We start from the raw sequence: 12984 nt of genomic DNA on the forward strand, positions 1-12984 counted from the left end.
TTCAGGCTTGATCACTATGGCCTCGTTGTTTTGGGATTGCTGAGCTGTTGCTCCTTCAATTAGCTAATCTCCATATTTTTAGGGTTCCTGCTCTTACACTTCCTTTGTGGCAGCTGTACTGGCAAAACTGCTCAACCCTGTAGAGCTCGGACATACCCTCCACCGAGCGAGGACAGTCAGCAGGAAATCAGTAACATGGATTTCCTCCTGTAGCAGAAGACAGGTGAGGAGGAGAAGGACGGGGATGGTGAAAGGAATGGGGTGAGTGGAGAGAACGATACATGCCCAAATGGAAAAGGACAAAATCGGTAGGGAAAGAAATTTTATTTTCAAGCTTGTAAGAGAATATTACAAACAATGGAGAGTAAAAAAAGCCCAAACCCTAAAAACTATTTAAAAAGTACTTGACAGTGTCCCTTTAATATCCACAAATGATTCAGCCATTGTGCATTGAAAGAGAATGTTCCTGAAGAGCAACTGGTACCTTCAAGGATATATCCCAGAGAAGGAGACTTATTAGAAGTGTTACATATTCAATCAGCAACTGTGCTCCCTCTTCAGACTAACTCTCTCTTGAATGATTGAATGGAATAGACTCTGTAATAAACTAACAGACTGGATGTGAAAGGCTCAGCCTACAAGACTGAGTGAGACTGTCGCAAATCGAGCAGCAGGGATACAGATACTGACAAAAAACCAAAAGATGTACATCTCTAATCATGAGTGTCTGAATCAGCAAGGAAGCAGAAACCCACCGAGATGGGTCAGCTTCTTGTGATGGGAGTAAAATGGAAGGAAATTAACCTGGAATGTTTGCATGGGAAATGATGTGTGTCAGTGGCAAGATTTGGATGCTGGATTTGGGGTTATGAAGGCATAAATCACACCAGTACTTGTGCTTGAAACACCTGCGGAGCATTTGTACAAAATTTGCCAAAAATGCCTATATGTCGAATAAAGGTTATGGAGCGCCCTCCCCCCTCCCAATTCCCCCCTCACAAACCCCTTGTCAAGAACATTATGAAAAAAACAGGATTTTTGGTGAAATTTGGGTATGGCTGGGTTTTGTTACATTTTCTTGGTGGGATGATTCAATCTCTCTTTCTGTAAATCAATACTGAAAAATCCCCCAGCCATTTCACTTCAGGTATCCTATGGTAAATCGAACAAGGCTCCAGAGTGACTCATGAAACAAAACAACACATAGCCCTGGTTAATCACAGTCTGGAAAATAAAAACACTCCAAACATTTCGTTCCCTTCCTTGTTTTTATAAATCTCACACTCTGTGTGTGTGCGTTTGTGTGCGCGTGCGTGTGTGTACGGGGGGCTGTGTACAGAGCGTTACCTATTCCAGGTAATAGGATTTGTAAGACATGCTAAACTGTCTGTTTCTCTGCTTCCCCAGAACTCTGCCTACTCAGTTTGTAGTCTGTATTGCACTTGTTTTGTTGGTTTTTTTTTTTTGTGAATTGTGTTGTTGGTTTTTTTTTTCTTTGTTTTTTTTTTTTTTTTTTTTAAACTAGCTGGAAAACGTTAACCTCTTTAGCATGAGTGTGCAGCTCTCCCTCCACCTGCTTTTATCCTCAGCTGGCCAGGTGCTGCCTCTTATATCTTGTGCAGTTACCGAAAAAGAAAAGGAGAGGAGGGGAAAAAAAGAAAAAAAAAAAAAGAGAGAAAAAAAAGAAAAGGAAAGAGAAAGAAAAAGGCACACCATGCTCCTCTGCTTTATGAGTTCTTTGTCTCCTCCGCTTCGTGTTAAGGCCTCCTGAATTCCTCGGCTCAGACCGTCGTGACCCTCATGACGAGCTCTCTGTTACTACTAGACTGACTCCTCTGTTCGTGAGGCCTCAGGTGGCTGAGTATATGCAGGATGGTATAAGCACAGTGGTGGTCAGAGAGGGTGCCTGTGGCATGGCCGGCAGCCCGGGCCCCGCTGTCGGCTGGAGCGGAGTTAGTGGCTGTACCACCAGTGGAGGACGAGTGGGTGGTTTGGGAGGAGGGGCGCTGATTTGTCCTGGTCCCTGTTTTTTGTTCCTCCATGTCCTTTGTTTTGTCATAGTTCAGCACTTTCCACTGCTGATTGACCGCCTGCCACCGTTTAAAAATCCGGTAAACCGAGGGCCCTTCGTGTATTATTAGACCTGGAGGGAAGGGGGAAAGAAATAAACATAAAACACAAACAAAACTTTAGAAAGAACCATAAACCTGCCCCAGCATCCTGCCCCCAGCTAGCTGGTTAGCTCAGCTCTCCCTCAGCCGGTGTTTATTCAACAATAAATCATGTATTTTAATTACCGACTGGCAGAGCACCGGTGCTCCTGCTCCGCTGGATCCCTTTTCCCTTGAATTAAAAGGATTACAGCTTTATTTCAGCAATCAATAAACGGATCGTAAATGCAGCGGAGTGAGTTATGCTCTTACAGCAAAACAGTATCTGTTTACCAATAAACGCCTGGGGTTTATCTATCACCGGACTAGTTCTGCATGCTGCATAGGCATGATTCACCCAGCTAACGGCGTGTGTTTGGAGGGGGTGGAACTGGCTCTGACGCGCTGGTGACGTCTGCTGCACCAGCGTCATGTGCGTGCACAGCCCCGATCTCTCCCCACACACACAGCAGCAGAGCAGACAGGCACACGGAGGCCAGAGGCGGCATTCGAGGGGGGGGGGGAAGAAAAAAAAAAGGGTCTGTCTATACCTATAAATGGTTTGTCATCCTAGGCAAAGTTCTGCTCGTCTGCAGAGCAGGTACGCATCGTACGTCATTGCTCCCATCCGAGGGGGAAAAATAACACCCTTGAAAGAAAGGGCAGATGAGCTTACGCGGTGTGCGCGCTGAGTACGCCCGTAATGCATATGTCCTGCTACCCATCCACATAGACCAGAGCTGGTGACCGGAGAAAGGCACTGGGCTGTAGGACACCCAACTTCTAATGGTCTCCACATTTGAAAGAGAGTGAGCGGCTCAGGCCCTTCCACCCACCAGTTAGGTCACCTCCCAGCAGTCTCCGTCATCCTCCCCACCCTTGCAAGAGGATTGAAGGATTAAATAATGTTAGAAGTTGTTGAGATGATGACAGTACTTGAGTATTGAGCTGTGTTATTATTCAAGCCGCTGAGCTTTGGCTAGACCCTTCGAAAGCACTAGGTCCAGCAGCGACTGCGACACTGTGGTGGTGTTCTCCATTGAGGCTGGAGGAAGCTGCAGCTTCTTGTGTAGACTGGCTTAGCTGACACACTGTAATGTAATTAACAAGCTTTGCTAGAGAGTGGGATTTATGCAGAATGAGGGGGGTCTGAATCTCCTTGTTTTGCAGCAATCTGTCTGTTAGGAAAGTGCCTTTGTGTCCCGTGTAACTGAAGCCAGACCAACAGGTAGGACTGGGTGAGACAGCACACGGATACCTTCATTGTTCTTAATAACAATGGCTTCACCGTTCTTGGTTAGGATCAAGATAACCAGAAACATTTCTAGGAAAAGCAGCTCTCTTGCCTGCCTGTTGCAAGCATATGAATACAAGAGCAAAGAACAAAAGGCCCACAAGAAATAAGAGGCAAAATCATGCCTAAACGAGGAGGTTGCCTCAACCGGCAGTGCATGGGGACATGATGGTCTCCTCAGAATAAAGTGTTTTACTGCTATCCCTGGTGAATCAAATGCTAGGGCTTTACCTTCCACCCAGCTTTTCCAGACTGTTCTAGTTTCTGATGGCAGATAACTACTGGAGTAAACCTGTACTATATCAAAACCCGAAATATCTGAAGGTCATCCTACCCTTAGGGCTGATCTTCCCATTACTCACTGATGGGATGCAGCCACCTGGTTTCTTAGGGTATGCATATGATTTTACAGAGTTTAAACCCTAGCTTCAGTACAGATGGAGTTTCTAGCCTCTGGTTTTAAGCATAACTAGAAGCTCTGCTGACTTGATCACAGATTAGCTTCAGGGGACTCTCACATCCATTGTAATGGGGTGCTGAGCCTGCTTACTGCCTATAGAAGCGACCATATCGGATAGTTTAAGTATGCAGATCTGTCTATTTTGGAACAGAGATGGCATTGGGCACTACAGTATATAAGATCTTCCCTCTGGTTCCCACAGACCACTGGGATTGCACAGCTGTAATCCTGTAGTGATGCTGGCTTTTCATAACCAAACACCATGATGTCATAATAGAAAAATGTGTTTTTTCCTCCCTATTTTGAAACATGGTTGAGAATTCTGACATCTTCTGATCAAAGCATCAACCATAAAATACTAGACTTAGGGGAAGCCTGCAGATCCAGCCAAGGAGACAGAGCTTTGAAGCAGGCCTGGAGTGGATCAGCCCACGACAAGGGACATTATACGTATATTTAAATGAGCTGTCGGATCTGTAATGAATGAAATTCCACTCTGATCAATGACAGAGCCAATGTTTCTCTGAGACCACTTTAAGCCTTGGATAAAAGAGCCGAAATCGAATGTTTTCTGCTTGGCTGTAGAACATTCTCCATAGAATCAAATCCATTCTCTGAAGTATTAAACACTGAGCCAGGATTGTAAATCTATTCTTAATTACCTTATCACAAATATTTAATGCGCAGCCTGATTCAAGAGGGCTGTTTATAAAATTCTTGTTTGTTTGCCTTCTAATTATAAATGTTTATGATCTTATGCAATTAACTGTGTGATGCTGATGGATGGGTTGCTGAGTCAACTGAGCACCTGTTTTCTTAGATAATTTTGGTTTCCAAATATTTATAAAAGTACAAAATAACTTGTTTTCCTCTGTATTTACTGGGCTCTAAATTACTTATCGATTTCCCAGTGTCAGGCTCAGGAAGCTGTAAAATTAAAAAGGAACCAAGTGGAGGGGTGGGCAGGGAGGCGGAAGTAACAGTGATTCATTTGCAAAAGTGAATGCCAAGAATAAGCAAGAGTTCATCAGTTTATATCAAGCTGCAGGACGCTTAATGCTCCCATCGAAACAAATTTTGTCTTCCTAAGATTAATTAGGATTGGAATTTCTACGGTCAGCTCTGTGCGTCCCCTTCCAGAAATACCCCTTCCTCGAGGATCATTCTTATTTACAGAAGTGAAACTTTCCAATTAAAGGCCAGACTTAAGTGGGAAATCCTTCAGGAGGAACCATATTCAACTAGAAGTGTCCAGCTAGAAGCTATTATTCCATAAGCCAAACCCTGTATATGTGGGGAAGATTGCGGGATAGTGTGAATATCTCTGTGCACTTCTCTCTCTTCAACACAGAAATGGCTATATGAGAATTTCAGATGGATTCTGGTAGTGGCCTGGTCCTTCTCCACTCCTCCCAAGTTTATCTTGCCCTCTTCTGCTTCACAAAATCTGTTCTCAACAGATCCCCTGTGATAACCATCCTCTTTGGAAAGAAAAATCTCTGTGAGTTTCATGCAAAACATGTGGGTCCAGATTGTTGCCTGGTCCATGAAATCTCTTGTTTATGGTGCTGATGAAAGGAAACTCCTTTGGAACACGGGCACTGAAGACGTGCTGTTCTCATTCCCATTTTCTCATGTAGAGACCTAGCTGGACCAGCATCAGAAGAAATTCCTTGAGCTGAAAATTGTTAAATGCTGGAAGGAGTATTCAGGGAAACTGTAATATACACTTGTCTTGTTCTTATTTCGCTCTTGTGTCTGTTTGTGGCAATTGATGGAAACAGGGCAGCTGGCTAGATGGAGCCTTGGTCATTCTTATATTCTTAGACATTTCTACTTGTGCCATGAAAAGGTTTCTCAGATGGCTCTGGAGCTGGAGATAGCCCATAGTATGTGATGGGGTCATTAACCTGACAGCAAAGTCTATATAAAAAAATTCCTAATGCCTCTGCTTGCATTGCCACATTGACATGGCCGTGTGGCTCCCAGGACAAGGCACAGCAGAGCTAACATGGTAGGGCTAACCCAGTGCAGTGCTCCGAGTTAACACCTGCTGAATCTGGAACAGTACGTACAGGACACCGTATCAATCCTTTTTTCACTGTGTTCTCTCTCTCTCTCTCTCTCTCTGTATATTAGCTTTTTTTGCTCTTTCTCTTGTGGCTTTATTATTATTGAGTCCGTGCAGAGGGTCAGACCATGATCAGCCCTGTGGAGCTTTGTAGAGTCCAGGCAGGAGGGACTAGTGATTATTCTGGGCGCAGGGATTACTTCCCAGAGCTGAGAAGCTGCTTTGTGCTTCATAGCACAGGCAAACATAACAATACCTTGCCAATAGGTTATACCAAAACTGTACACATTGCTTACGCTGGTATCTTATGCATTTATCATACATGGGAGAGTACTCAACACCTAACCACTGCTCTTATGCAGAACTATCACAGTAAGTGACCCAGCCCCAAAGAGCATGGAGCCTGGTTCCAGATTTGATTTAAAGCAACATCAATACAGCTTGGCTAGGCAAGGGTTGTGTCAGGGCAGTTGCACACCCAGTCAGCGCATGCCCACAGCATCTGGGAGAGCAAGCTGACAACTGCTGACTCTGAGGAAGGACTTACCTCTTCCATTAACCCTCCCCCCTGACCCTCACTCTCATTTTCATCCCAGAGCAAGAATAACTGGACTGTTTCTTTTCCAGATGATCGAGATGCAGTCTGCAACAGAGCTAGTGCTGGTGAAAGCAGTTTAATTTCCATGTTCTACTGATTGCCACAGCTAACTGAGCTTCTGGACTCTTAAAATCCAAGTTAGAAAGGGGAACATGACCAAGGGTGAGTATCATGGCCCAGAGGTAAGGCCACATGGCAGTCTCTGTGCAAGGAAATGTTCTTGGTGCTGAGGGTGGACACATATGGGCTGTGTGCAGGTGGCCCTTTGTCTCTTGAAATTAGTTGGGACAGAGGTGCATTGCCATCAGTGGGCCTGTGGCAAGACTGGTCAAGAGAGAGGTCTTCAGCCCAATGGCTAGAAGGGCTGTTGGAAGAACATGGGCAAAACCCAGATGTAACAAGGCCAACTGCATTTGTGCCTCTGGATGGGCAAGGGAGGATCAACTGGCGCACCACCATCCTGTGAGATTAAGCTGAGCCGTTGTGAGCCTCCAATTTAAGGCAACTTTGGAGCAGCAGTTTCCTAGAAATAACAACCAGTCACCTTCTGCACATTGCCAGCCTCTGCCAACAAGTGATCTTTTCACCAAGACTTTCAGTCTCTAATTAATCTTCCTCTTATTCCAACACTTGCCGTGCATTTTCTTGATAGAGACAGGTAAATTCGTGGAGCAGAAACTGTTTCTCCTGTTTTCCAGTAAAGAAACCACCAAAACGAAGCTTCTGCTGACAGAGTGTGGTACATCACCCCTGGGCTGACACTCATATTATCTACAGGAGGAAAAATCACAGTCCATCCCAGCCAGTTACTCTGTCCTGCTTCTCCTAAAGTCTGTCCTGACACCTGAGCTGTCACCTCTTGTTTCCACCTTCAGCAGCACTTTCTCCCTTCGGTTTCCTTTCCAAATACAGTTTCATCTCAGCCAGACAGCTGCCACGCTTTAGCCCGTTTCTATTGCTTTCATTGCTGGGTGTCAGGGGAAGATTATGGCAGCTGTGATCAAAGCTTCATGTTTGCATCCACAGCAGTGGTGGCTCAGGCCAAGGCAAACCAATCCTCCTGGGAGATAACACTTTCATTTCCAGGCTTTCCCTCTAGTGACATCACTACTACACAAACCCTTTCCTCGATTTCTGTGAATTCTTTCAGCTTTTGTGGCAATCTCAAATTCCCCCACTTTGTTTCCAAAGCTCCGGCAGCTCCGCCCTCACTTATCTCTTTGCCTTAATCTCATCCTACATGCTCCATCCTTAGCCTCCTTTTATTTTAACCTAAGAGCAGAAAAGAGGCTGTACTGGTTCAGACAAAGGGTCTGTCTATCACAGCATCCTGCCTCCAGCGGTGGCCAACAGTACAAGGAAGGGTGTAAAAACAAAGCCAAGAGAGTGGTGTTTCACTGCTGGGCTCTGCACACTGCAGGGACCGTACTTAGCCCCTGATGGTCTCTTTAGGCTCATTTATGTTCCCCAACCATAGGTTTCTAGTGTAGTACAGTAAAGTGTACTGACTTTTGTTCTGCACTCTGCATTTGCTCCTTAGGCTGCCCCGCCACTTCCCACATTCTCACAGTCCCCATGAGATCGCTCCATTCCAAAAAGTGCTTTAGAAATGACTGTGAATCTCTGCCTCACCCCAGCTTTGCAAGCACCTCATGGAAGATGAGTCACTGAGCTCCTTCTGGACCCTTCCAAACCATACCACTCTTCAGTGTAATCCCCTGTACTTTAATCCCTCATCCATGATGCAAGATAGTCCTTGGTGATAAACTGGGAAAAAGAGAACCAGAGGAACCTTTTCCTGCAAATACAGGCTGGGAAAGGGACACCTAGTATCTGGCATCCCTCAACACTGTGGCAGGGTTAGTTCCAGCTGAACATGACAAGTTCTTTAGATAACCCAGCATCTTTAAATCCTCCAGTGGCAGGCAATGGGGAAGAGGGTGAACCAGGGAGTGGGAAGACATCGATTAGATTCATAATTGAAAGTAATGGTGTGGCACCAGTGGGACTCTGCGCTTGGGCTGATTTGGGAGGGGAGATGTGAACATTGGAGTTGACCAGGTGGGGAATCAGGTAATGCCCTTCCTCTCCTGTTCCTCATCTCGAGAACCTCTTTATTTCATCCCCCTTTTTCTGCAAGTGAAGTCCTCGGGAGGGTGCAGTCCCCAGAGCAGAGAGGTGCAGAATCAGCACTGTACACCCCACCTTCCTTTCGATATCCTGATGAAATAAGCTGATATGTCACAGAACTGCTGTCCTCGGCAATGCGACTGCCTGGTCCAGCTTGTGTGTGGGATTCTGGTTTCTCTTTCCTAAGGGTAGCGCTTTGTACTTCTCTTTATTCAATTCCATCTTGTTGATTTCTCCAATTTGCCAAGATCCTTTATGATTTCTGATCTGATCCTCCAGAGTGCTTGCAGCCTTTCCAAGCTTGGTGTCATCTGTGAATTTTATAACAACACTTCCTATTTCATTATCTAAGCCATTAATAAAAATATTGAAGAGAGCAGAGTCCAAAACTGCCCTACTTGAGACGTGCTTCCAGTTTACAGTACACCACTGACAACTACTGAGAAAGCAGTTTTTCAATTGGCTGTACATCTGCATTATAGTTATTTAATCTCGATCGCATTTCTCTGGTTTGTTTAGGAGAATCTTAAGGCAAAAGCATCAAAAGCATTGCACAAGTCACGGCATATCAAACTGACTGCTTCCTCCTTAGCCACTAGTACAATTACTCTTACAAATTAGATACAGTTATACTCTCATGCTCATCAGCTGGCTAGTTAAAAAATTATTCTAATATCCTTCTATGGATTAGTTAATCTGATTTGCCCTTCAATTCCTTCATCCTCAGTTCCTACCTTCTTTAATGACAGACATTATATTTAAAGCTAGGCAATCTGCTTGCATTTCCCCAGCTGCCTGGCACCTCCTGCGTCCTCCCCGAGTTCCTCATTCTAAAACGCTCATGGGTCAGAGTCTGTGCTGCAGCTTCCTCTGAAGTTCATTAGGACATGCTGACAAGGACATAGCTAACTTGTTTGAATATTTTTGAGTCTGTTCTTTTCCAATTATGCCCTGGGCTCCTTTTCCTCATTAAAATTATTTTAGTTAAGTTTTGAAGGCTGAAACAAAGGCAACATTTAACTGTTTGGCCCTTTTTGCATCAAATATTATTTGAGCTCTTAGACTTGCCTTCTTCTTCTTCTTACTTTACATAGGCTTGTGGACCTACTTCTTGTTGCCTTTTGTATCTCTGGATGGTCATCCTGGGGCTCAGCTCTGACAGCTCCCCATGCCTGTGTGATTCCTACAGACTTGTCATTACTTGCAGGCTTTTCTTTCTGCCTCTTGTGTGATTGCAGCTTCTGATTTTGGGTCCTCACAGAGCTCCTGATGCAGCCTCAATGCTCTCTTCCCACGCTTCTGAGCTTTCCCCTGCACAGACACAGTTTGCTGTTGTGCCTTTAGTATCTCATCCCTTTTGGCAGCCATGAGCTGTTTGCGGCTCTTTTATCCTTCAGATTCCCTTCCCAAGAGACACTCCCTGCTCTGGTCCCCTGGGGCTGTTGCCGCTGCTTTTCTGGAGTCCATTATCCTCACATCACACATTTCTTCAGCTCAGGAATCCTTTCATTGCACAGTCACTTTTCATACAAACTACTGCTACATTCAGGTTTCCAGGGATTCTTTGCTTTCACATGAAATAATCAAATAGGAAGTATAGATTCCTTCATAACTGTTACCCCTGCTTTCCAAAATATAAATTTTGTCCCCAGAGTGTTACAAGAGCTTAGTGGACAGTCTATCTTGCATACAGGAGAAGTCCAGGTAATGGATGACCTGGGACCTCTGGTGCTGTCTTTTAAACATTTCTGGTAGTTGCAAGACACTGGACCACTGAGCAGGATGTCTCTAGTCCGCAAGACATGTAGCAAAGTCTGCTCTGAATAATGCTGGAACTGTACAAGGAGGGTGTGCAAGCTTTGTCCAGCATTGAATGACATATAGTATAAATTGAAAATGTATTCGTAATGATTAGAGCTTGAGTGAATGCTTAGCATATGGAAAAAAATAATTAGCTGATTATAATCAGGCATTTTCTTATCAATCATTCTCCATGCACATTTTTTAATATCTAAAGAACTGATTAAATATGTACTAATCTGGGCTGTGTTTTGGCTCAGCAGAACTGGGGTGGCCGCATGGCTGAACGCTGTTGAGCGCTGTTGACCACTGGATGAGATGTGCTGTCATGGAGCCCACAGGTCTGGGAAAGACAAAACACTGTCTTCTGCCCATCACCCTTTAACCGCATTTGGTGTAATGGGGCTCTACAGCTTTCAGAGCGATATGTGTGCCAAGCTTGGCTCTCCTCAGGCCACACAGGCCACAACTCCAGGAAAACTGAAACTGAGCCCGTCAAAGGATGAGACCTCCAATGGCCTGGGCAGAGTCCCCACTGGTGTACGCAGAAAACCTGCTACCAGCTCTCTTGAGGAGGTATTTTGTGGAGGTATGGACTCTTCTATTTTGGGTCATTAACAGCACAAAAAGGCTGGGCCCCAAGCCTTCAACTGCTGACTAACAGGCAAACCTTGTGCTTATTACAGCTTGTCTCCTCTCGTGCAAGCTGGGGTTCAAGGACAGCTTTGCCTCAAATATTCCTCAGCCCCAGGTGGGCCAGGACCTCCCACAAAGTCAATGAGAGCCCTTCTCCCTCCCTGCCTCCTCCGCTCCATCTGGCAGAGTAATGGGAGCAGCAGGTCCCATCTGGGCGGCTGGTTACGCTATGCCCCAAGCTCTCCGCAGCCATTAGCACCCACCCCCAGACTCAGCAAGAGCCCTGCAGTGCAGGGGATGGATCCAGCACACCAGCATCTCAGAGGGTCCTCGCAGTTGCTGTTCCACCAGGCGAGCGATCACGGCAGACCTTGCTGCCTGCCACACTGGGGCTGAGCGTGGAGGGGGGGCAGGGAAAGGAGGCAGCTCTTTTATTACTGATGGGAGAGCTCGGTGTGACAGCCGGGAGCATTTCTCCTCCAGGCAGCACTGTGATTTTGCAGGATGCTGCTGAGCTACACAGCGAGAGACAATTTCCAGGTCGTGACACTGCAACACATCATGATTTCATGTAACACAGTGATTTCTGCGTGCACAGGATGCTACAGGCTCCCCTTGGAAGCACGGGCAGTCCATCCCATGTACATGGCATTTGTAGCTGGGGAAGGAGGAACACTTTATCCAGTGAGATGAATTGAGAGGACAGGTAGGACTGCCTCTCACAGAGCTTGTGGAGCTGGTGGGAGCTGGGGGCAGTATGTTGTAGGAGCATTGGGGCAGCTTTTATGGCTGCCAGGTAGATGCCAGCTTCTCTGTGAGGTGCTACCTTCATCCCAGGGCAGCCATCCTCATTCCTGTCCTCTGCCCACCCTCACGTTCCTCTACAACACACGGGCTGCGCCCTGTAGGGCTGAGCTGGGAAGGTCCTAAATGAGGAAAGACTGGAAAAATTAAGGAGCTGACAGGAGGCGTCCACGCAACAGGCAATTCCTTTTCATTCAGCACTCCCACATGGTTTGTTTGTAATGGGAAACCAGCATCGGTTGCCTGCAGGATGCTTTCTGTGACAGAGGAGCTGGGCTGACCTCCGGAACCACACACAACAACACCATCACTTTAGAAACGCCACAGTAGTTTCAGCTGTGAGCATAGGAGCTACCAACCAACGCAACTTTCTCCTGCCCTGCCTAGACTAGCACTTTTACACCCTGCCTCAAAACTGGGACAAAAAACCCCAAAACGAGAAATAACAGCAAAAATAGGTAAAATAAACCACAGAGAAATCCTCGCTCAGGCAATAGATAAACCATAAACAAAAGCTCTCCTGTAAACTCAGCTGGCTGTGGGCAGCTACAGCAAAATGGATGTTGTCCCCTTAAGGGGCTCTTGTACTCCTGTGGTATTTAATTCACAGAGCATGATAAAGCAGAGGATTAAAGGGCAGTCTCGAGCTATGCAGGCAGCAATAAAGGACTCTTCTTGGAAAAAGCAAATAAATAAATAAAGACGGGAGCTCCACCGGCAGAACAGCCTTGCTTCTGAATCACGCGTCTCTCCAGCAGCACTCCCCGCTTGTGAGTCTGCCCATAACCGTGCCAGTGTAGGAGGGACAGGGCTTGGAGACACTACCCATATACCCCTTGCTCTCTTAAAGTTTGCCCTCCTTGCGCTGTAGCTAGGATTATATAGACCCTCTTGGTGCCTTTTCCCCCCAAATTTAAAATTGAGATGGCGGCAACTTTCCGTATCTTGAAAAGACTTTTTGCACAAGAGGTGAAAGACACCCATTGTGTGCATGACAGATACTCTCAGGTTTTTAAAAGAAGGGAGTAAATAATCATTTCA

At 45.9% G+C, this 12984-nt stretch overlaps 1 protein-coding gene across 1 annotated transcript in view; it reads right to left on the bottom strand.

Moving 5' to 3' along the window:
* Positions 1–1683: 1683 nt before the first annotated feature.
* The window catches only part of MARCHF4 (membrane associated ring-CH-type finger 4), a gene marked incomplete at its 5' end in the record, with an annotated part of 106723 nt that continues 95422 nt past the window's right edge, over positions 1684–12984 (bottom strand). Inside the window, one exon of the mRNA XM_082483299.1 lies at positions 1684–2143. Coding sequence (XP_082339425.1) covers positions 1782–2143 — 362 coding nt within the window. The 3' untranslated portion in view covers positions 1684–1781. The remainder of the gene's footprint in view (positions 2144–12984) is intronic.

Source organism: Vanellus vanellus (genome assembly GCF_965231255.1).
Source record: "Vanellus vanellus genome assembly, chromosome: 5".
In the NCBI taxonomy this organism is placed as follows: domain Eukaryota; kingdom Metazoa; phylum Chordata; class Aves; order Charadriiformes; family Charadriidae; genus Vanellus; species Vanellus vanellus.